At 36.1% G+C, this 24,398-nt stretch overlaps 1 protein-coding gene across 1 annotated transcript in view; it reads left to right on the top strand.

The window, feature by feature from the left end:
- Nucleotides 1-16,084, top strand: part of LOC111514032 (putative inorganic phosphate cotransporter) — a 66,194-nt gene extending 50,110 nt beyond the window's left edge. The window contains 8 exon segments of the mRNA XM_074174555.1: nt 5,129-5,316; nt 9,054-9,117; nt 9,120-9,301; nt 10,289-10,388; nt 10,511-10,699; nt 10,769-11,065; nt 11,158-11,396; nt 14,464-16,084. Of these exon segments, the coding sequence (XP_074030656.1) occupies nt 5,129-5,316; nt 9,054-9,117; nt 9,120-9,301; nt 10,289-10,388; nt 10,511-10,699; nt 10,769-11,065; nt 11,158-11,396; nt 14,464-14,706 (1,502 nt within the window). The 3' untranslated portion in view covers nt 14,707-16,084.
- Nucleotides 16,085-24,398: the final 8,314 nt, after the last annotated feature.

Genomic DNA, 24,398 nt, shown 5'->3' with positions numbered 1-24,398 from the left:
CCTCGAGATATGAACAGATGTGCCCCAGTTTATCAATCCATAAATTAAGGAACTTCGAAACATTGCATGATAAGCGGAATGGGCAGCTTCATTACCGACTTTATTTTTTATCTGCCTGATTACATAGACCTTGCATGATAGATTTTTTGCTAGTTTGTCAATATGGGGTTTCCAAGTTAACTTTGAATCAATGGTTATACTAAGAAATTTCACATTATTTGAGAGATTATGGGACAGCGAGAACATAACTGTTTGTGTCTTGCTTTAATTCACACATAGGCTATTCGCATTAAAGCAGTCCGTAGCTTCTTGAATAACTCGCTTTTCTTATTCTGATGACTCTTCAATATTTGTCATTGTCATCGGCGAATAGCATTATAAATATTGTCATTGAATTTGGCAGGTCATTAATATAAATCAAGAAAAGTAGTGGCCCAAGCACACAACCTTGTGGAACACCATTCAGTATCGTTCGTAAGCTACTGAGTTCTTAATTATATGATACACATTGCTTTCTCTCATTTAGATATGATGCTAGCATAACCCACATTAATATGAACACAACAAAACACATTTTTTACCACTTGTAGTTACTTAAAACTAATGTAAAATTGAAGAATATACTATTTTCTATCTTGAAATGGTATTCCCCTGCAACTACAATGAGTAGAATTTACCAATTTGAAATCCTAAATAATTGCTGCCAAAGCTATGACGCGCTGTGAATGTTGTTACGCAGCTTCTCGAAAAACCGCTAAAATTATAATTTTCTACCACTTTCAGTAAGTTCAAGTAACTACCTATAAAAATATTATATTTTTTGTTCCTAAATGGCACTGTTGAGCTACTACAATCACTAGAAATCAACTATTTAGGTATAGGCTAAGAGTGAAGACAAACTGAATATTATTATGTAATTTGTTCCTGTAGGTATGTATCTATAAAACTACTTTTTTTTCATTTTCTACCACTTGTACTATCCCGAAGTAAAAAAAATCGTCTGCGATTCGGAAAATTTTCATAATATTCATGAGCTCGAAAAAACTTCAGAAAATAATTTGACCTCTAGTGGTATTACTAGTGAGAATTGAAATTAGACAAAGTTAATCCTCTTACGCTCAAGGAATTTCTTTGATAATTGCATAGAATTAAAATGAGACGAAGTTAATCACCTTAAGCTTTCGAAAGTTCATGACAAAACCTTTTAATGAAGCCGGAGTTCATCCCAAAGGGCTGATCTGCTTGCACATAAGACAATCCGTCCGACCTACCATAAAGAATGTTAATTCGCAATACCTGGTAGCAAATTCGCAACGTATAAGGCACAATTAAAATTCCAACGTCTAGCAAGGTTTTGGAGATACATAAAATTAAATTTTGTATCACGATTTTGTTTACAGGTGGTTTCCTCGCATGGGACCGAAGGATTCCCAAGATATGTTTGCAGAAAAACAGCGGAATTACCTTTCTCGATCACGTTACGTAACATTAATATTCCATCTGCATCTGCGGATATATAGAGGTATTTTGAATGTTATTCCTTTCACCTTGAGCAATATGCGCCCGAGAATAAAAATTCACTGACACCTGCTTGCTATAGTGTCAAGAAAACTGTTGGAGTTTTAATAGGAATCCCCGGCTTGATTTGAGGTGAAAAAAAAGGGGCTTCCTTTTTTTCGCCTACCTGATAGGTCAATAAAATGAGTAAAAAATGTTCAAGTTGAACGATTTTATTGAAAAAAAACGTAATATTGACGTAGATAATGTACTTGATAAAAAAAATTCGGAAGGTCCTAGTTAGCAGTCATCACATCACTCTCCTCAGGAGCTATATAGCACCTTCCGAATTAATTTTTAGTTTTTAGTACACTATCTACATCATTATTATCTTTTTTTTTAATAAAACCGTTTAACATAATTTTTGTATAATTTCATTTTCATGTTTTCGGTATCTGATTTTGTTACTCAATTTTCCTCATTCTGTTCAGTTCATTTAGTGCCACAGTATTACAATGTTTATTTCCAGATGATTTGTTGCAATCTACCTTCCAAAGACTTTACTCGACTTAGGACCACGTATGCTTGCCCTTCTTCAAACAATTTTGAGCCTAAATACACAACTGCGTGGTCTTCAGTGTTGCTTGCATTTTGTGGACAAGGAAAACTTATGACAAAATTGAGTGTAACATCCTTCTTTCAGCCGTCCCATAATTGAACTTTGCTGGAAACCGTAAGGTTTTAGGGTGGATAAGGTGTACGCCGTCTCTTCCAAAGCTGATCTGAAATAACGATACATCAGTAATCAGCCATTTTGTAACTGCGTCCATCTTGAATTTGCATCTTTTTCAAAGTGTACTATAATGGGGAATGTTCCTCAATTTGGGTTATTACAGCAAATACAAGTTTGAACAAAATAAAGTTGAGTTTAATTCATGAGTTTTTCAAATTCACTTCGAAAAGTATTCAAATTGATGTTTTAAATGTTGGGTTTTAATTTTCAAAGGAATTTGTTTCTAATTCACATATTGGCAACAGCGCCTATATCAAGTTGAAATAATTTATACGTACCTAGATATTCTACTTTAAAAAAAAGGAAAATTATCTTTATGAATCAACAATTAAGGCAAAATTTAAATTATATTTCAATATCACCTCCACAAGCCACATGAACAACAGTTGTTTTGTTATTAATTCATATAGAGGAAGATAGGTTGGGGGCACAAAATGTCATATGTCACAGAATGTCTCGAATCTCGGAACATAAGTAAACAGAACAGCACGCCTCTGAAATATGTCATGTTTGTTTGTCTCATACAGGTTACAGATTCATTGTCCTTTATTAGTTATAATCGATGTTGCCAAACGGTGAAATAGAAACGAATCCCTTTAAATGTTGAATGCATTATTTCATTCCTCTTTTTCAAGTATTTAAATAATTTTTTAAAGAAATGATAAGTTTAAAATGCGTTGTTTTAGAGCTCTTTCATGAAAACTACTTGATTTTCGTCAGGAGGAACATTCCCCATTCCACTAGTCATACTTTGTCATTTGCTAGGTACTCATCTGAACTGGTGGTACATCTGTAATCCTCCATTTTGTAGCTGCGGCCATATTGGATTTACATCGTATTGTTATCAGAACTATAGGTATACCAAATATCAGATTAATCTGTCAACAGGAAGCAGGTCAAACTCCAATCAGTAAATTTGACCAAAACAAATATGGCAAGCTAAATAAAACCGTTAAAAAATACAGGCAATGAAGAAATATCAAATATTCCACTCAAATCCATCGCCTCATTGAACTTATCGCGTACATCCAGGGCTGGATTTAGGAAGGGGCGGGCGTGGATATTGCCTCGGGCTCCCCACAGGTGAGGGGCTCCCATAATAAATATGAAAAAATTATTCAAATTGTAACAGGTCAGCAAATTTTACGTTTTTCCCACAAACATTTTTTTTGCATGTTTACTAATAATACTTGCACAAATATAATAATATTGTTATAATATATCAGAAAACCCTGTTATTAATTAGTAAAATCAAATGGTCAAATTATTACAAGTGTTAGGAATCACACGTTAAAAGGTAAGACCTCGTTAGTCCTTAGCTCGCACAAGTTTCTCAACTTCTGAGAGTTGTCGTTCGTATGGGGGCGGCAGCTGATTAACGGAAAAACAGATTCTAAACAGATTTTGAACAGATTTTTTTTTATCGATCCGGATTTTTCAGCTACGTTTATATGTGAAGAAATCAGATATGCAAGTGAAGTAGCTTTCTCTGAGAAAAAAGTAAATCGAAGACATAGAAAAATTAATTGGTTTGACGATGATACCTTTTGAAGAAACTACACGGGTGCAATACCGATACTAAATATAAATTCACCTACTGAAAATTCAAGGGCATAGAGAAACAGTGATGAAATGATGATGTTGTTTCATGGACGAGCATTTTTCCGCGAGTTGGAATATTCAACGAACCTACATACAAAATTTCAGCCTCCAAAAATACAGGGTGTAACTAAATAAATGTAAAACATTTAAAGAGGTGATTCCTCATCGAAGAAAAGATAGAATCTTTCATATAAAGAAATTTCATTGGAGCATCCCTTGTTAAGAAACAGCCCCTTAAAGGGGATACATAAAATTTGTATAACAATTTCTTTCACAAGCACTAAAAAAGTTACAATATTGAAATTAACCTGATGTTTTGTACTACCAAAAAGACATTTAGCCAGAAATTTATTTGGTTTACCCCATGGTTGTAAGGGGTGGAGAACGCAACCCCTAAAATTTATTTCCAATGTAACTTTTTGTCTTATTATTTGTTAACCATTTAAAAATTCATTTCCGATAGCCTGTTTCATTCTAAACCAAAAATGTCTCTTGGGTTTTTTTCCCAAAATAAACCAGTTCGCAGCAAAAAATTATTTTATGAACAACTACAGAGATTGTGAAGCAGAACTGCATTAAGGCTTCTTTTTGAAGCATTCATGAAAAGACGTCACTGAGGTGGGGGTCATATGAGATATTAAATGTATCTGTCAAACCTTCAATATTGGTACAATTAACCAACTCGTCCTCTTGGGCAAAGTAGGGCAAAGGACTTTCATTATTTAGAAAGTAATAATAGTTATGGCCTGTATACATTCCAAAACAGTAATACAGTGAAACAGTGTACCTATTTTTTGGTGTTGGGATAAAACTCCAGTAATATTTTTTTAATTTTATCATATATCTGAGAATAAATCAGAATTCAACTTTCAATTTCCATTGTGAACCGTTTAGATACGACTTTTTCAGTTCGCTAGTAACAGCCTCATTAAAAAACTACTTTCCGATAGTGATACCATGATATTCAGCGAAACAATACTGGATCGTTAATAGTTGTTGTGCTACTTGAACGTTGGTTCACTAGCCCTGATATCACCCAATTAGTAATAACGCTACGAAATATCTAAACTCTTCTTGACCGAGAAGGAGACAGTTCAATGGAAATCCATTTGCGTGCTTCAAATATAATCAGGCCAGAAAAGGAAGATTACGTATCATGTAAATGTCATACCAATTGCCTTTGACATCATCAATCCATTCATATTCCTAACGTACTGATTGATTGTTTGTTTACAGTTTTCCTGATACCGCAGCGGTACATACTGGGCATAATGGGTTTTTTGGCAGTTGTGAACGCATACACGATGAGGGTGTCTTTGTCGATAGCCATCACGGAAATGGTGGCTCCTCATGATTCCAAGGAAATCATCGATCCTGATTCATGCCCAGTACCTGGTCAGATGAACTCCACTGCCTCTGTAACGGTAGGGTTTGTTAATAGCAAATAATTAACGTGGGGTGAATGACAGATAGATGTGTTTGTTTTCCTGTGAAAAACAATAAAATGTTTTCTGTGATAACAGATGAGTAAATATGAAATGAATGAGAAGTTTAATAAAGCAGTCTACGTTTATACAAAATATTTATTGTCACTCAATTGTAAAAAAAACTTCTTGATGGTATAATGAACCAAAGTATGAAAGATAGCAACATTGGGAACAATCATAAACTATTCAATAATAATAATCGTCGTCCAATCGCTTTCCGAATCGGAAGGACGAAATACCGGACTTGCGGTTCGGAAGATTGAACGGCGTGTACACAAGATGGAGGCTAAGATCACGTCGGCAAGACAACACCCGTCTCGTATCCAATGTGTGATGGATTACAGGGCGGCCAATAGGCTTTTCACTGCCAGCACTGCCTTGATAGCATACGAATGCTATTGGCTGCTAAGAAGTCACTAGTGAGGCGAGCGAGAAGTGTCGCGGATAACCTTAGGTTCTGCAACCAACCTTCTCGCTTATTCCAAGAGCCTCCACGTGTTGTGGATAATCGGCCGACTGCTGATCAGGTGGAATCCTTCTGGAAGGATATCCATGAACACCCGCAACCACTCAACTTAGACACTCCAGCCCTAGCGCAGTTCGAAGCTTTCAACATAGAGCTCAGCCTGAGCTCAATGAACTGCGCAACCCGATAACTCCGGATGACGTTCGAAGGGCCCTTGTTGGTTCCAAGAACTTTGCTGCTCCAGGCCCAGATGGGCTGAACACTTATTGGTGGAAAAAACTACCAAGTACCCACCGCCATCTGGCCAGAGTTTTCAACTCATGGCTAGATGGAGAGCCGCCGATTCCGCATTGGTTTATCGAGGGGCGGACCGTTCTTATCCCCAAAAGCGGAGATTTGTCGATTCCTAAGAATTACAGACCGATAACATGCTTGAATTCGTGTTACAAGTTGTTTACAAGCATCTTATACACACGAATACTCACCATAGTTGACCGAGTGTTCGAACAGATATATGAGCAGAGAGGGTCGAAGAGAGGAGTCGCTGGATGTAAAAAGAACCTGCTCATCGATAGATGTGTAACGCAGGACTCGATACAATATAAGCGTAACCTCTCTGTGGCCTGAATCGATTACCATAAGGCATTTGATACAATTTTGCATGAGCTCATCTTGCATTTGCTCAGATGCCTTGCGGTACCCGACAACATGTGAGATGCATTGAACAACTGATACCACTTTGGCGAACTCGCTTCACCATAACATCTGGTCAAGCAAGAATCCAAACAGAGTGGGTCACTTTCAGAAGGGGTGTATTTCAGGGTGATTCCCTCAGTCCCCTACTATTCTGCATCTCACTATTGCCATTATCCGTTGCGCTCAGAAACACTCGAGGGTATAACTGTGGCACCCCCGGAAATTGGAGAAACAAGTCACCCATTTGTTTTATATGGATGATCTAAAACTTTATGCCTCTGGAGAGAAGGATCTCCATCAGTCCTTGAGGGTGGTGGAAGAGTACACGCATGCTATCGGTATGAAATTCGGGATAGACAAATATGCAACGGTCCATCTCAAAAGAGTACGATGCGGGGACTACGGAGAGGATATGCAGCTCATAGATGGAAGCATCCTACACCATCTGGATGCCGGAGAGACGTATACTTACCTCGGGGTGGAACAACGCCACTCACAAGAGGTAACAACAGTGAAAAACTCTCTCCGCGGCATGTATCAACACAAACTTCGACAGATCTGGTCATCGGAACTGTCGGGGAAGAACAAAGTTGCTGCAACAAATATGCTTGCCGTTCCAATCTTACTCTACTCGTTTGGAGTAGTGAAGTGGACTCGGGAGGAGCTGTATCAACTCGACGTAAAGACCCGAAAAAATGATGCATCTCTATAGGAGTTTGCATCCCAAATCGTGCGTTCCACGGTTGTACTTCCCCTGAAAACAGGGAGGCCGTAGACTTTTGAGTTTGGAGTGTCTACATGACATAATGGTACTGGATACAGCCTGTAAAGTCATCAGGAGTTCGGATCCCCTTCTCTGCATGGTCCGTGTCAAGATGGTTGTTCTGATTATTGGAGTCCTTGGTGGAATGATGTCCTCTCTACTCTCGAATCTTAAAATCATACCGGCTTGCCGCACTAAGGCAGAAATCTTAGCCGCACAGATGCAGAAGGCTGCCACTCTTGGCTCACTGCGCTTGCTCAGGGCTCATAATTCTCGGATCCAATGATCACTTACCCCACGGTGTGGGGAGTGGTCATTGGTTGATAATGCTGGCGCGCCCTCCCGAATGTATCGGGGCTTCGGGGGATAGGGCCTGACTAGCGCACACTATGGTGAAAAAAAATAATAATAATAATTGGGCTTTATTCATTGGCATACATTGTTTATAAAGAAGAAGTAAATACAAAAATCAATGAAAGGGCGAAGTTCAACCGAGGCTGTTTTAGAACTTAACCTGGGGGATTGCATATTTTATATAGATATATAAAAATAATTACCTAGTATACATTGGTAAGTGAGTAGTTCATGAATCTTTGAAAGATTAAGAAAAAACAAAAGTTATAAATTCCAAAGTAAATATTGAAAATCTATTTAGCTTAAATAAGGTAAAATATAGCAAGACATACACGAAGGTGAGACAAAGGGAAAATCATATGAGCAAGGCATAACAGGAATATATTATCTATCCAGAAGACTTCAGATATGTTTTCAACTTTTTCTTGAAATTATATATGGATTAGTGTCTAAATTCACTGAGCAGAGCATTATATTGTTTGATAGAGTTATCATAGAGTTTGATAGAGTCATAAAACTACGACAAAAGCAGGCTGTCGAATGTTTTGCAATAATAAAAGTGTGACGGTTTCGTGTCCTCGAATTATTCTGTGATTGAAAGTTTTATATCTTTCAAAAATATGATGTGGCTTTTTGTAAATGAGGAATTTATGTGTATTGACGAGTAGGTGGAGCTGCCAGGTTTTAGCAATCGGTAACCAACCTGACTCCTCGAACTTGGAGGATATATGGTCGAATTTTCATTCAACACATGCTCTGAAGATTCCCGGATCTAAGAAAGAATACGAGTTTTTTTTTGTTCAAAATTAGTTTCATTCATTGTCTATCAAGAGCCACCCACTGAGTCCAGCCCGCTCTAACATTTCGACACCACTTTTGTAGAACGATTTATCTTTTGTCTCATCCATTGTTTCTTAATTAAGTCTTCAATCTTCAAATCACTCTGCTTTACAGATAGAGATAAGCAGTTATAACAATATTTTGACATAGAATGCAAATTGGGAAATTTCATTTTGTGTTTGGTTTCTGTACGTGGAATTTCAACGTTTTCGTTTATTGAAGCAAGTAAATCTATTTCCACGACGGTGGGCAGAATTAAATCAACATATTCTAAAGCCATAAGCCAACCTCAGGAAATTGAAGTTATTAACGTTTTCTGTTCGTAAAATGATATATTTCCTATTATCATTTTTCAATGTCACTCTCATGAAAAGTTGCATGATGCATTAGTAGAAATAAAAAATGCTTCAACTCGTATAGGATTCAAATTCAATAAAGGGCATGGGTGAAGTTTGACGAAAAACTTGCACTAAATCAGTGGGCCAAATTTGCCATGGTTGTACTCTATGCTGGACAATCTTTCATATTTTTCCAAACGATTTTTTTTTTTTGTAGAACAAAGATATTCTCTACGACTGGGACGAAACTACCCAAGGACTGATTTTGAGTTCCTTCTTCTGGGTTACGTAATAACTCATCTTCCTGGAGGAATATTGGCAGAGAAGTTCGGAGGAAAATACTCTTTGGGGTTGGGAATTTTATCGACTGCCATCTTCACACTTATCACGCCTTGGGTGATTTTTGCAACGAATGGAAATTGGAAAATCCTTGTGGCTTTGAGAGTTATCGAAGGATTGGGAGAGGTGAGTAAGACACGTACAAATCATAGAAATAGGTATTTTGGGACACTCATAGTTTTTGGAATATAGTAAGAGGGCACGTCTGAAGAATGGCTGTAAATCGAATTATCTGAAAGACGATTCGTTGAAAATCGAATTCCTTTCAGAGTAGCATTCCTCGAGCTAGGCTGAAACAAACGACAAACAACATATTTGTCATCGTCCCGTCTGCCCGTGAACAAGGTAACCATCCGCATATCCAAATGGTCCAATTCCTCGTATAAGGAAAAAATTCGCATACAGTAAGGGGGCATACTTGAAGACTGGCTGTATATCTTAGTATCTAAAAGAACAATTCTTTCAGGCTGGTCTCAACTCACTTACACTGCAGGTTAATGCGGTTGATTACCTCGTTCACGGGTAGATGGAGCGATGACAAATATTTTAATTGACATTCGTTTCAGTCTTGTTCGAGGAATGATACTCTGAAAAGAATCCGATTTTTAAATATGGGAAATCATCGACTCCATGTTGATGATGGACACTACCTTGCACTGACGAGTGGCCGAATAATCTGAAACCGGTCTGGAAATGTGTCCGTTCCAATTATTGAAAATCGATTCCGGCAGTATCGCCAACAGTATATGCAGGAATTCTGTGACGAATTCACACCTGCCACCTGCCGGATATAATCCAACGCCCTTCGTGGTATCAGCCAGGAGAGTAGTTGTATTCTGATAGGTGTCAGTACATTAACCTACAGGTGAGTTGAGGCTGGACTGAACGAATTGTTCTAGTGGATAATTTGATTTTTATTTTTAAAATAACTTCAGTGCATTACTTGGTGCCAGGTTGTTGGTGCATTATTCGTGCCTAAAGGCATACGAATGAATTCAGAATATTCAAAATAGAGATTTATTTTTATTGAAAATATCACATTCAAATTAACTAGAGTTTCATCCAAAACTAATTTGCAAAAAATGACCCCTGACAATTCACTTTTTCTTTCAGGGAACAACATATCCAGCTCTCAATGCTCTTCTAGCTAAATGGGTTCCAATTGGAGAACGTGCCAAAATTGGGTCTTTAGTTTATGCTGGCAGTCAAATAGGTGAGAACTTTCAGAAATAGAATGTTTCCAACGATACAACTACTATATTATTGTGCTTCATATGACATACTCTACCACCACTTATAGTTTTATTCAAAAACATTGTTATTGTTTTTCTGCAGGTACCATTGTTAGTAACAGTATCAGCGGATGGCTTATCAACGCAACCAATGAATGGGCATCAGTATTCTACGTTTTTGGAGCAGGTGGAATCATCTGGTTTATAGTTTGGGTTCTCATCTGCTACTCAGATCCTGAAACACACCCTTTTATCAGTGACGAAGAGAAAATGTACTTAAAAAAGGAACTAGGTATGTGCACCTTACACTGTTAACTTCTCTTCTCCCACAAAACGTGTTTGACAGAATTTTCCGCTCTAGACACATCAAATGAGAAGAGGGAAATCCCTTGGGGAGCCATATTCACGTCAGCCCCCCTTTGGGCCCTGGTGATGGCCCAAATCGGCCACGACTGGGGGTTCTTCACAATGGTGACAGATCTACCGAAATACATGAGCGACGTATTGAAGTTCAAGGTCAAAGAGAACGGGATGTGGTCTTCCTTGCCGTACGCTGTCATGTGGTTGGTCTCCATCGGATCTGGATGGCTATGCGATTGGCTGGTATCTAGCGGATATATGGGAATTACCTTTGCTAGGAAGTTCTTCACATCAGTAGGTCAGTATTGCCAAACCTGTTTGACTCAAGGATCCATTCTTGAGCCGCTTATAACTTCCCTGAATCGCGTTAGTGAACTTGCTTTTTTTCAGCTTCGATTGGTCCTGCGATATTCATTATGGTGGCGTCCTACTCCGGATGCGACAAGTATCTTACAGTTGCTATGTTTACGATTGCTATGGGATTCATGGGAACTTTCTATTGCGGAATGAAGGTGAATGCTCTCGATTTGTCACCGAACTTTGCGGGAACGCTCATGGCTATTGTAAATGGAATTGGAGCCATCACTGGAATTTTTACTCCGTATTTAGCTGGGGCGTTAACAGAAAATGTAAGTTACACAGTATTGGTTCTCGAAAAGGGTTGTTGAAGCAATTGAATTAATCTGAAATCTGGCACTGTTTTCATTCCATAACTATAGGATCTTCCAACAGGGACTTCCGAACTTTGACAATTGATAATGGCCATCTTGTTGAAACTATATCTGTCAATTAGTTGTCATTTATTCAGTATGTTGTGCCAAATCACCATAAACGGATATAGCATTCAACAACACGTAAAAATAATAGAATTGTTTTATCAAATGATGTGTTCTGTTTGGGCAAGGTACTGTGTCCTTCGCCCATTTTACGGTCGTCATAATTGAGAGGATTATTCTCAATGTGAGTCTGCTGGTTCAGTATACGATCGACCAACACTCATACGTCGATGAAGCGCAAGATATGTGGAAAACATCACCGCTGTCTGAGAGTGTACAGGAGAATTTGAAGCAGCCGATTTCGCGTCGCTCACAAGAACTCGGCCTTTCGCAGGCCACAACCTGGAACTGACCCAGGAACTGAAGGTAAACAACCATAAACAACGACGTGTGTTCGTTGAGTGAGCTCTGGAGCAGTTGGTAACTGGATGAATTATCGAATTTGGGATGATACCAATCCACATGAGATCCAAAAGAGTCCAACGCATCCCAAAAAGTCACTCTTTGGTGTGGATTTTGGGCTGGCGACGTCACCGTTCCATATTTATTCGAGAACGGCGTTGGTCAGGATATCACTGTCAACTTCGAGCACTATAGGTCGATGATTACCAACTTCTTTTGGATCGAATTGGATGATCTGGACCCCAACGACATATGGTTTCACAGGGCGGCGCTACGTGCCACATTGGATATTCTTCATGAGTGATTTGCGAGCATGGTCATCTCATCGTTAGACTTTTTTTTGTGGGGTTTTCTTAAGTCGCAGATGTATGCGAATAAGCCACAAACGACAGCGGTTCTCAAATCCAACCTAATCCATGCCATCGATCAAATTCAGCCTGATTTATACGCCGGAGTCACGGAAAATTGGACGTTTCTGATGCGCTCTACCAAGAGAAGCCGAGGCAGACATTTGAACGATGTTATATTCCACACACAATAGGTTTTTCAAACGAATGAAAAATTTCGATGATATCTCACACTCACTTTGTTTTATTTAAACTTAAAGATAGGGAGCGCATAATGGAAGACCCTATACTATAATATCAAGAGTTTTTCAAATTATTACTGAAAGACATTCAAAAAGTACAGATTTTCATGGCGTGAGATAACTGTGTCGAAGCCATTTTCCAAGTTTGTGGATCATGTTCCCTAGGTTTTTATGTGTGACTTTTCATCCACGGCTGCGGTTGACATCGTCAAAGATGATGAAGTAACAGACAAAGTTCTCTAGTGGTTATCGATTCCGTTGGCTGAATTTATATTAATTATCTTTTAGTTTTGGTTGAAACTGTTTTTATGTTATCGAATTTTCATCTTCACTCTATATGGTCTTCAATGATAGCTTTTAATTCCATCAAGCACTTGTGGACTGAAAAGGTTGCCCATTACTTACTTTTACTTATTTTTATAAATATACCGATGATGAACAATGAGAGAGCAGGATGGTTATGTCTGTCACGGATACTTCACTAATTACCTTTATGGTGTCTTTGACCGGAACCATCATACACAAGAACACCACGTCGAAGCTCACTAGAACATCTCCTGGGCCTAACCTCATATCACTCATCCTTTCATTTAAGTGTCCTTAGTCTTCAATAAATGACTGTTTTTTTTTCATGAACAGCTGCAGTATAGTGTGTAGGATATAGAGACGTAGCGGAGAGTCAATAATTACTTATAGTGCAATTTCCGACGGCTTTACAGAAAACGGCCCAAGCGAAGCTCTCTGGCTTACATATACAGGCTTGTTTGACCATCAGTGCCGCCATCAGTACCACACCGTCAGCAGCCATGGAGATCCTTCTAAATTTACCTCCTCTCCACATTTTATTCTGAAGAGAGAGGCTAGATTGACTGCATATAGACTTGTGCACGTTGCCAATTGCACAAATCAATTTAATGCAGAGTGCAACAGACTGTTGGTTGACATTGGGAAGTCACAGCGTTCTGGAAATGACCTCTGACTTCATGCCTCCAACTATCAACTACGAACTGCCTTATAAAGTACTGTTACCGAGTAGAGAGTACTGGATCCTCCAGGAGAAGGAAATATTAAGAGCAGATAATTGTTGGTTTACAGATGGATCAAAAACACCTTCCGGTTCAGTCGCAGACTCAGGATAGAGATATCAACCTCATAGACAAGTCAATAAAAATATTCTCGGACAGTCAAGCGGCGTTGAAAGGTCTTGGTTTCTACCGAGCAACCTCTAAATTGGTAGCAAATTGCCAAAAAGACTCTCCTCATTAGGAAGACCTAACAGGCCTTCTTACGGGTGACCATCATATGCAGAGACTCGGACTGTCGCAAGACATCGTGTGTCGCCTCTGTTTGGAAAATGATGAAATGGCAGAGCACAATCTTTCTGCTTGCCCCGCTGGGGACCTAATCAGGTTTTTAGAGTTCGGCAGAGCTGTACTATTATCATCTGACCTAAAAGACCACTCACCATAGAAACTAATCGGCTTCGTCAAGAAGCTGGGTTTATTTGGGGTTGCTGTGGAAGGTCGAATAGACCAACTCACTTTGGACCTAATCGAACCTAACCTACGGACAGCATCCCAGTAGTCGGATCCCGAGTGAGTTTATTGTTTTTCTAGCAAGGTGGAAATTTTCCCTCTTCATTTCCGGGTGTTCATCACGCCAGTAGTGTTTCTTTTGTCACCAGATAATACTAATTTCTCCTTGACATTATTTAAATTCTTCAGTGCCTTTCATTTCCTCCGTGTTGAGTTCGCTTAGGGCAGTTTTACATGCACTGAGATCCTTAACGTTGCAATGCAATTTCTCAGTAATGCCATTGAACGTAGAACGAATCCCCAATTCAACAAATCTGGAAAACAGTCATCTCTCCACTCAAATAATATCTTCAGTTACCAGATCAAATATACTAACCCTCTCTTTTCTTTTCAGCATACGCTGAAGGAGTGGAGGACGGTCTTCTGGATATCATTCGCTGTCTTTAACGTCACCAACTTGGTTTACTGCTTCTTCGGAAGCGGGGAAGAACAAAAGTGGAACAATTCAGCGAAAGACCATGAAATGCAAGCAAGGTACGGCAGCGTAAGCAGCAAAAGTAAAGATCAAAGTAACGGCACATCCAGAGGAGACAAACCAAGGAACAAAACTGGAGAGACTCAGGAGAATCCAGTTTGATGTTCCAGAACCAGTGGGTTGAAGTTCCTTCCACAGGGTGTTAGCGTTAAGTTGTGAAGTGAGTTTCTGATGAGAACGAAGAATATATATTGTTTTGATTCTTCTTTTACTTAGATCTTCTGAGGAAAGATCTGATAGGGAAGTAAAGTGATAATTTCTTGGTTCAAGGAAGATTCGTTATGTATATATTATGATATTTTAGATGGAATTTATACTTGTTATTGAAATTATCAAATTGACACGTTATGCTGACACGAGAAGTTCCTCTTTTCTATAGACGATGTTACATCAGACATTAGTTTTACAATATGAATGTGATTTGGACGACTTGAAATACACCAAGACAGAAATAATCATTAAAATATAATTGACGTGAAACAAATTTTTGTATAGGAAATATAAATGTGATACCTACAGGGTCCAAAAATTTAAGAGACTCCAGATTTCCCAAAAATAATTCAGTATTATTGTGATGCTTTTTCATGTCGGTATATTTTGAAAATGAAACAAAAATCAATCTATATTTAAGATTTAATGATAATTGAATATGATTTTCCACTTATTTTTGAATCACTTCTACCCTTGTAGAGGCCTTTCCTAGCCTATCAAAAATATTGAAATCTCTTTCAATTTTCTCGGCAGAGCATAAAATTCTGCTGAAGTTACAATTATCATGATCGTTTATTTTATAATCGAATACGTTTAAATTATTCACTGTTTTGATACATTATGAAAATCTTACAATAAGTATGAGTATCATACTTTAGGAATACGATATGATATGATGAAATTGTTTTATGATTTAACTCAATTACGACAATAAAGTACTTTATGATGATGTATATTCCGATTAGAATATGTATATATGATTAGAGTAGTGAGTAGGTAAATAAAATTATCAACATTTTTATTTTTAATGGAAAAAATAATTGTGACTTGATTCATTTGTCGAATTATACCTGGAGAAATTTAAATACTGCATTAAGACAAAGATAAATAATGTCAGGAAAAGTCTATAACTTATGTATTTACCTGGACATAATCCTTAGTGAGATATTGCTAGGGTCTAATTTGAAATTCAATGAAATGAGAGGATTTTGTGATATTAGTGTACAATTGATAGAAACTTAAACTAGGATTGTAAATATACAAGGTGTTTCATAACGGAACACCATAAATGAAACAGAATTAACGTTTTTGTATGTTCAATAGTGTAACTGAAAAAAAATCCTATATTTTTCACAATGTTCCAGTGTTTTAGAAATAACTATTTTACAAATAGTGCCAGTTCATATTTTTGAGTATTGTTTGTACATAGATTTATTTATTTATGTAACTAACTCCGATTGTCATGTTCCAAATAAAACACCTCAACAATGGCTTTGTTATTTTATTTCAATTGTTATATAACAACATGGAAATTTAAATAATGCCTTGGTAATTGTTCACATGTTCATGTGACGTTATACAATTTTACACCGCAAATATACGAAATTTTATGTTGGAATAATTCAACTAAAAATATTTACACAAAAAAAATCACAATTATTTTCAATACAATAATGCACCTGAAGAAACTAGAAAGAAGCAAATTTCTCAATTGCTTTCCGATTTTTATGTAACAACCTCAAAGTAAAAAAGTTCGATGAAGTTTATAAAATCTGAAAGTGATTATGAGCACCTAAAATGAAATTAGTACTCTCAAAGTTAGTACTCTCAAAGTTCTTCTGTAATGTTATTCTTTGATGAACGGAGGAAATGATGAAGAAAATTGTTCAAGCTAGAAATTACTCAAAGACGGTTTTTGAAAATACATCTGCAAACGTGGTTTTTTTTGAAATCTTAAATGTGTAATAGAGGCTAAGGCTCATGTATAGAATGTAATATTTGAAGTCTGAATAGAATTATTTGTAAAATCAAAAAATGTAATAGTACCTACATGAAATTTTCTATTCAAAATATATATGTTGACATTGTCTCAATGTTCCTTGGGAAATGTTATTTTTTGAATTCATAGGGTTTTCCCTGAAATAAATCAAATATGTGAGGAGAGACAGAAATGTTGTGAATATTCAATAATATTCGGCATGTAATAATGTAGATCAATGACTTTTACGCTCTGTATATGATGCAATATGTAAAAAAGAATAACTATATCAAATATGGAGATACATTTATTTTACTCAAAGCCGATAGAAATTTAATTTTGTAATTCAAAATAATTCTTCAAGGAATTCGGAGAATATATATTTGAGTTCTAGAGATATTCAAGTATTTGAGAAAACACTGTTTTATCAAACACATCAAACTACAAAGATTTATCAATCTCGTTATTAGAAGAAAAAATGATCATATCTTTTTAGGATTTTTCAAAAATATAGTCATCTAATATCTCATTAACAATCACGTTCTGAAGCGTCCTGACACGCTCACTGATCTAGTTGTTACTTTTGATTCATCCCTCTCTTCAAATAAACATATTGACACTACTCTAACAGCAGCTTATCGCATGTATGGATTCTTAGTTAGAAATGCAAAAGACTTCGAAAAAGCTTCAACATTGAAATTACTTTATTCCACTTTTGTTCGATCTAGGCTGGAATATGCATCTGTCGTGTGGAGTCCCTACTATCAGGTTCATATAAATCAACTAGAAGCCCTACAGAGGCGCTTCCTACTGAAGAAATGCCCTAATTGCTTGTAACTCACAATTTTTGTAGTCTCAAGGTAAGGCGTAAATATATTATTCTTTTTTTTTTCCATTCAAAGTCATAGACAATATCATCACCTGCTCTCAACTGTTACATATGTTGAATTTTTGGGTTCCTAGACGGTCATCTAGGAATAGTGTCACATTTTATCTCAACACTCCGCGTACAAATATAATGAAAAAATCTCCAAGTTATACAATGTGCGATACCTCTAATTCTGTTAGTCATGTCCTATATATATTCAACTGCCAGATTATACAAATCAAAAGACATTTCTTAGCTAACTGACAGTTCTGTTTTTATTTTAATTTTTTCAATATAGATTCACAAATTATATTATGTAAGTACATATTTGTAAATGCCACTGTTACTCCCTATTCTGTAATTGGGTTCATCCTGTAGAATAGTGTATGGAATAAATAAATAAATATCTATCTCATACGTTTATTTTTTTCACATTTTCAATCATACAAAATATGTACATCCACGAATTGATACCCCTGTTATATTTTACATTCATATATTCATTCAATAAACTCTTTATTGTGAGATTTGCACTCAACAGTTTTACAAAAACGCAACACGTGTTTCGCTATGTAAGAGCTTCTTCAGGGATGTCTACAGTATCGCCAAATTCTATCACATATTCATATCTTACTGAATTAGGTTTTCATATGATTGATCCTTTTTTAAGGACAGAACCCAAGCACTACAGGAATCACCTCTAGATTCTCATTAAAATATGCAAACTCCTGCTGCCGGTGAAGATGCGCATCTGCACATTCGAAAACGCCAATAAACCTATCTATCTATGTATCTACCTAGATAGTGATAGTAAAAAAAACTGAAAATATTTTCAAAAAGTACGTCATTATCACTTACTTTTTGTTCAATTGAAGTCGACACCCTGTATATACCTCGGAGTTTTTTACATAATGAATATTTAGTTCAACTATCTGCTAGTTTGTGTAATGAAGCTTCTATCATTAGTTCAATATCTCAGAACTCGTATCACTAACTGTTTAGTCAACCAAAAATATAGATACAATTAAAAAAATTGATAGTGACTAATGAGTTCATATGACGAAAAAAGGTAGCTCAGCGCCAGAATTAGCATAAAACTGATCATAATTGTATTTTTTTAACAAATTCTTGATGAATTTCCATCTTGTCATGGCCTTTCATTTTGTGATGAGAAGCAGGGCCGGATTTGGAAGTCTGGGAGCCCTGGGACAACGACTGATTGGACCCTAATCAATAATCATTTCCTAAATAAAAGAAATATGTTTTCTCTGTCAAGTATTTCAAAAATTATTGCTAGCAATTAAAATTATTTCAACAATGAATGTAGTGATTTGTTAAAATCAAATAAAATTCATTAAAAACTAAATTACTGCGTTAACGAATGGAACTTTGCGAGCTTTATTATGGAGGCGTCTCTCCTGTAGAGACCCCGGGGCAGTAGCGGCGCCTGCCCTCCCCTAAATCCGACCCGATCTGAAATATCTCAAAACAGTTGAGAAAAACAAAAATAGTGATTCCAAAAACAAGCACCTTTCCCAATCACCAAAACAACGCGCGTTTCACCAACCAAGTTGAGATCTTCAGGAGATGAAGAAAACTTCAACATCAGTAAGATTCAAAGAACACTTCATTGTCAGATTTCAACTACACAGTTTTACAAAAACGCAACACGTGTTTCGCTTCACAATAGCTATTGTAACACGTTGTTGCGTTTTCTCAAAACTGTGTTGTGAAAAAAACTGTACAATGAAAATCACTCAGTATAGCAGAACACGTGTTGCGTATTTGTGACCTTATTGCCCTTTTTGTAAAACAATGAAGTGAAAAGAAAAACTATACTATGGAAATCACGTAGTATAGCGAAAACACGTGTTGCGTTCTTGTGAAACTGTGTAGTTCAACAAAATAGTTTTACAAAAACGCAACACGTGTTCCGCTTTACAATAGCTATTGTATAGCAAAACACTTTGTTGCGTTTTCGTAAAATTGTGTTGTGAAAAAAACTGTACAATGAAAATCACTTAGTGTAGGAGAACACGTGTTGGGTTTTTGTAAAACACGTGTTCCGTTTTTGTAAAACTATGTAATGAATAGAAAAACTTTACTATGGAAATCACGTAGTATAGCGAAACACGTGTTACGTTTTTGTAAAACTGTGTAGTTCAACAAAATAGATTTACAAAAACGCAACACGTGTTCCGCTTTAAAATAGCCATTGTATAGCGAAACACGTTGTTGCGGTTTCGTAAAATTGTACTGTAGAAAAACTGTACAATGGAAATCACTCAGTGTAGCAGAACACGTGTTACGTTTTTGTAAAACACGTGTTCCGTTTTTGTAAATCTGTGTGGTGAAAAGAACAACTTTACTATGGAAATCACGTAATATAGCGAAACACGTGTTACGTTTTTGTAAAACTGTGTAGTTTAACAAAGTAGTTTTACAAAAACGCAATACGTGTTCCGCTATACAATTGATATATTCGTATACAATAGCTATTCTATAGCAAAATACGTATTGCGTTTTTGTAAAACTGATTAGCGAAAAAAATATACTATGAAAATCACGTAGTAGGTACAGCGAAACACGTGTTGCGTTTCCATTAAACTGAGAGAGAGAAGAATTCACTTCTCTCTCTCTCTCTCTCTCTCTCTCTCTCTCTCTCTCTTATTTCAAATGAATAAAGTAAAAAATGGGATAATCATTAAGATGTAACCATTAAATGGACACAAGCCATGAAACGACTCAATACTTTCTGGGACCTATTTTCAAATAAGGTGAACTCTCACATCCAGTGAAAATCGGATGTCTCTCTGTTTTGTAAGTGAAGAGCTTCTGAAATAGAGAGACAGAAATATTCTCTCTCGGTTCAAGAATTCACCTGATTTGAAATAGGGCTTGAAGGATTACAATCTCCACAATTAACGAATATAGTTACAATTTGCAGTACTGTTGTAGAAACTGAAGAATAAGAAACCGCTAAGCATTTAGGAAATCAATATAACAACTAAGAAAACGCATCAAATTTCCCTCTTTCCTTTTTAAAAAGTACCGAATTCCTTGACCGGCAGTGAAAACCTATGAATGAGTTTTTCATTACATGTATCAATGAAAAAGGGGAAAAACCTGGTCGGAATGAAAAAAATTTAAGATACTAGGTCATATGTCAGAATTCTTTGGACTAACATAGGTACAATATATGTATTATATTCGATGGATTCCAGATTCAACTTAACTTTTGATTTTGTGTGGTACAGTTGTGAAAAATATTGCCTCATTTTCTTCTATAATTTGTCGTTCTGTGATGATGGACAAAATTTTAATATCATATTTATCATGAATACAGCGATAGTCTTAACATTTTTGCTTTTCAGCAGACCAACTTTTTCGAGTTCAACACATTTTTCGAATACGACTATCACTATTTGTTCGAACCCCCACATCTGAATTTATTGACAGTTCCCTGGATGAATGCCCAATACGGGTAGGCCAAGCAAACTCAACTGTCTGCAATAGGGGTGGGGGAGTTTTAATTAAAACCCCGGGTATTATTCAATCAATTATCTTATTCAGAAGCTTGAACAAGTTGTTCTTAGGTGAGCATCTTAATTCGTGAAGTGATTTCATCATGGTTTGACCACGGTAAGTCTCCTTTTCTTTACAAATTCAAATTTTTCAATGGTATTTCTTTTGAAAACACAAATATTTAGCGTTATTGTTTACTTGTTTTATTTGTGTCTTGAGTAAGTGTTATGTATTTTCCTAACGTGAAATCATCTCTTAATTAACAATTATTCTGCATTTGATTCTATAGGCTTCGTAGATTCCATTGAAATAATCAAATAATATTATTTGGATAGCACCGGTTTTTTAAATACAACGTACTATATTTTTCCAAAGTATAAACCTATTCATGATGACTGTATTTATTGGATTCTATAAATAAATCTGAAATATCAGTTGTCAAGTTTGGCAAACATTTTATTTTTTATGAGAAATGATTTTTTATTTAGATTTAAATTTTCTTTTTGTTTTTTTAATAAATTATGAAAAATTGGTTCTGTATTTTCCTGATATTTGTGACTATTGAATTTCGTCACAGAAATTAATTTAAATTTGAAGATTTTGAAGTTTGATCGAGAAATATATAATAATGAGTTGTGGAATTAATTTGATTGAATTATTTGAAATAATTTTATTTTGTTGGGTTGGTTTATTCTTTATGGAAAAATCCGTGCGGCTGTGACATGTTTCAACGCGATATATTCTGAAGTTTTTTGAATTAATTACGTTTTTTTTGTAGGTGTCTGTTAAATTCTAATAGTGATCTGGTGACCACTATTACGTTGATAATATATCGGCACAATTTTTGAAATGTGACATATGACATCTGTCATTCGAAATTCATTTCTAATTTCTCAATTTATTCCATTACTCAATCTCATAAGTAATCAATGAAATAATTACTTACACAAAATAAAGTAAATTTAAGAGTAGCATTAATTCAGAGTATAAATCTCTGTACAATTAAACATGACATTTTCAAAATTTACAGTGCAATATGTGATAGGAAATCATGTACCTGAAATGACTTTTGACTTCTTCATCTAAATAACGATGAAATACATTCTCATAATCAATAAAACGTGGCCTAAATTTTCAGTTTTCACGAATATAATTTTCACTCTCCATCTGAAACTCAGAGTAATAAAAAATAAGTTACTCTGAGATCTGAAATGCAAAATGAATAAGTCTCACGGTGTTGCCAAGTTCATATCGAATGTTATAGTGACATCTGGCCCATCGGTTTTACTCGATTTTGTAAAAACTACTAATAAAAAAATTGTAAAAAATGTAAATCAGTATTAATCCGAAATATGTTGAGTACCAGGCTGTAGAATAACTATATACTTTCACAATTGTAATGTATATTTTGTCTGAATCGGAAAAATAAACTCTTGCTTCTTAAATGTTTTCAGAACATCTACACATCAGCGAATGCTTGATTTTCAACAAAACTTTCTGACACTGCCATCAGGAACTGTTGAGCTACTTCCTCTCTCTGTAGATCCAGATTCAGCTTGTACGAGGACATGAAGAATTTGCAGGAGTTTCATCAGGTGTTAAGCTATTACCTGGTACTCAATTGTGACTAGATTGCAGTGAATTTCTAGTACGTTGAGTACCGGGCACTAGAATAACTATGTATCTTCACTTCCAAACCTTATTTTTGATTAATGTGCGATTTCAAAATAAGTAAAGTTTCCACCATTGAAATTTTTAGTATTAGTTCTATCATTTAGATGTATATATTAAATGTTGAATTGGTATATCATTTGGATTTATGACCTGAGGCAGTTCTTTATCTGTATATGACGATTGTAAACACGCAACAGATGAATTATTTGTTAGTGAATGCTACATTCTAAGATGGTTCTCTAGATGAAAGTTTTGCCGATGCAGATTATACTAATCAGACGCCTTCTGAATATGAACAAAGTCTTCAGAACCAACACAATGAATATTTCAACTTTGGGAACAATAATCAACTCCCGATGTCTGTGTAGATGCAAGTTGTACAGAGATTTGCAGGAGCTCCATCGCATGTTAGGCTATTGCCTGGTATTCAACGGTTACTAAATCGATTTGAATTTTTAGTACGCTGAGTACTGGGCAATAGAGTAACTATTATTCACAATGAACTCCAAGACTCTATACTATAGTCCACTCCAAGACAAGGTCAGTCAAAACGCAAACATGGAGAAATTATTACAGGAGATATTATGTTATTACTAGTACTGAATCGTGATTAAATACGTTTGAATTTTGAGTACCTTGAGTACTGGAGATTCGAATAACTTTACTTTACTAGTATTCCAGAAAAAATTGAGCTTTTTCGTTTTTTCATTGATACATATGCCATGGATTTTTGAATACCCAACTTTTACGAGGACACGAAGGACTTATTACAATCAGCTATTGGGCTATTACCTAGTACTCAATCGTTATTGAATTGCCCAGTACTCAGTTGCTACTAAATTATCTTCAATTTTTAGTACGCTGGGTACCGGACAATAGAATAACTGTATATCTGCACAATTGACTCCATCATTATAAAAATAAACCTGTCACAATTTTTTGTATCCAACTGCATTCTTATGTTCTATCAAAAATTAAGGAAATGAAAGATATGCTGCTTCAAGATGGAACGAACCTCCAAAAAATGTTTAAGGTGTCAGGCTATTATCTGGCACTCATTGCGACTACATCGATTTGAACTTGTAGTACAGTGAATATACCGGATTATAGACTAACACCACTCCCACGTTACATAAATAGTCTTGAATTCATGGGCTATCCTATGTTTGGAGAGAATAGAAGAATCTATGAAAATCAATTATCTGTTAGAGCAGTGCCAACCGCGATTTTAGTTTTAATAATCCTGTTGGTTATGTTTTGTCAGATAGGAGACTTCAAATCGTTCAACCACTGAAAATAAGAGATAGGGAGTATAATAATTATGCGACGGAATTTCTATCATTGGAGAGAAACATTTATTATACAGCTCAGTATATTCACATGTGATTTCATTGGCTTGGGCTGTACGAAAATAGAAATGAAGTGGTTTCATCGAACCAGGTCGTGTCATTTCACTTTAGGTTTTGCCAATCAAACACTGAATCTAGGAAGATCAAGGAATAGGCGACAATTATGCATTCATAATGCGAGTTTATACCCTCTGATGTACCAAAACAGTAATGAAGTCACGAATCTGGACACTATAGATGTCAGGCTATTCCCTGATCCTCATCGTAACTGCATTGATTTAAACTTGTAGTACGTGGAGTGTCAGGTAATAGACCGACATTACGCTCAACATTCTGTCAGATTATGGAAAAATGATATTGATGTAATCCAGTGTTTCAACGTACATTTTCCTTTATTTCAACCGGAACT

This window comes from Leptinotarsa decemlineata, unplaced genomic scaffold, assembly GCF_025532065.1.
Source record: "Leptinotarsa decemlineata unplaced genomic scaffold, Ldec_3_MD MMD2_tig00000591_RagTag_RagTag, whole genome shotgun sequence".
Taxonomy (NCBI): Eukaryota; Metazoa; Arthropoda; class Insecta; order Coleoptera; family Chrysomelidae; genus Leptinotarsa; species Leptinotarsa decemlineata.
This window is presented reverse-complemented; position numbering and strand designations above follow the sequence as displayed.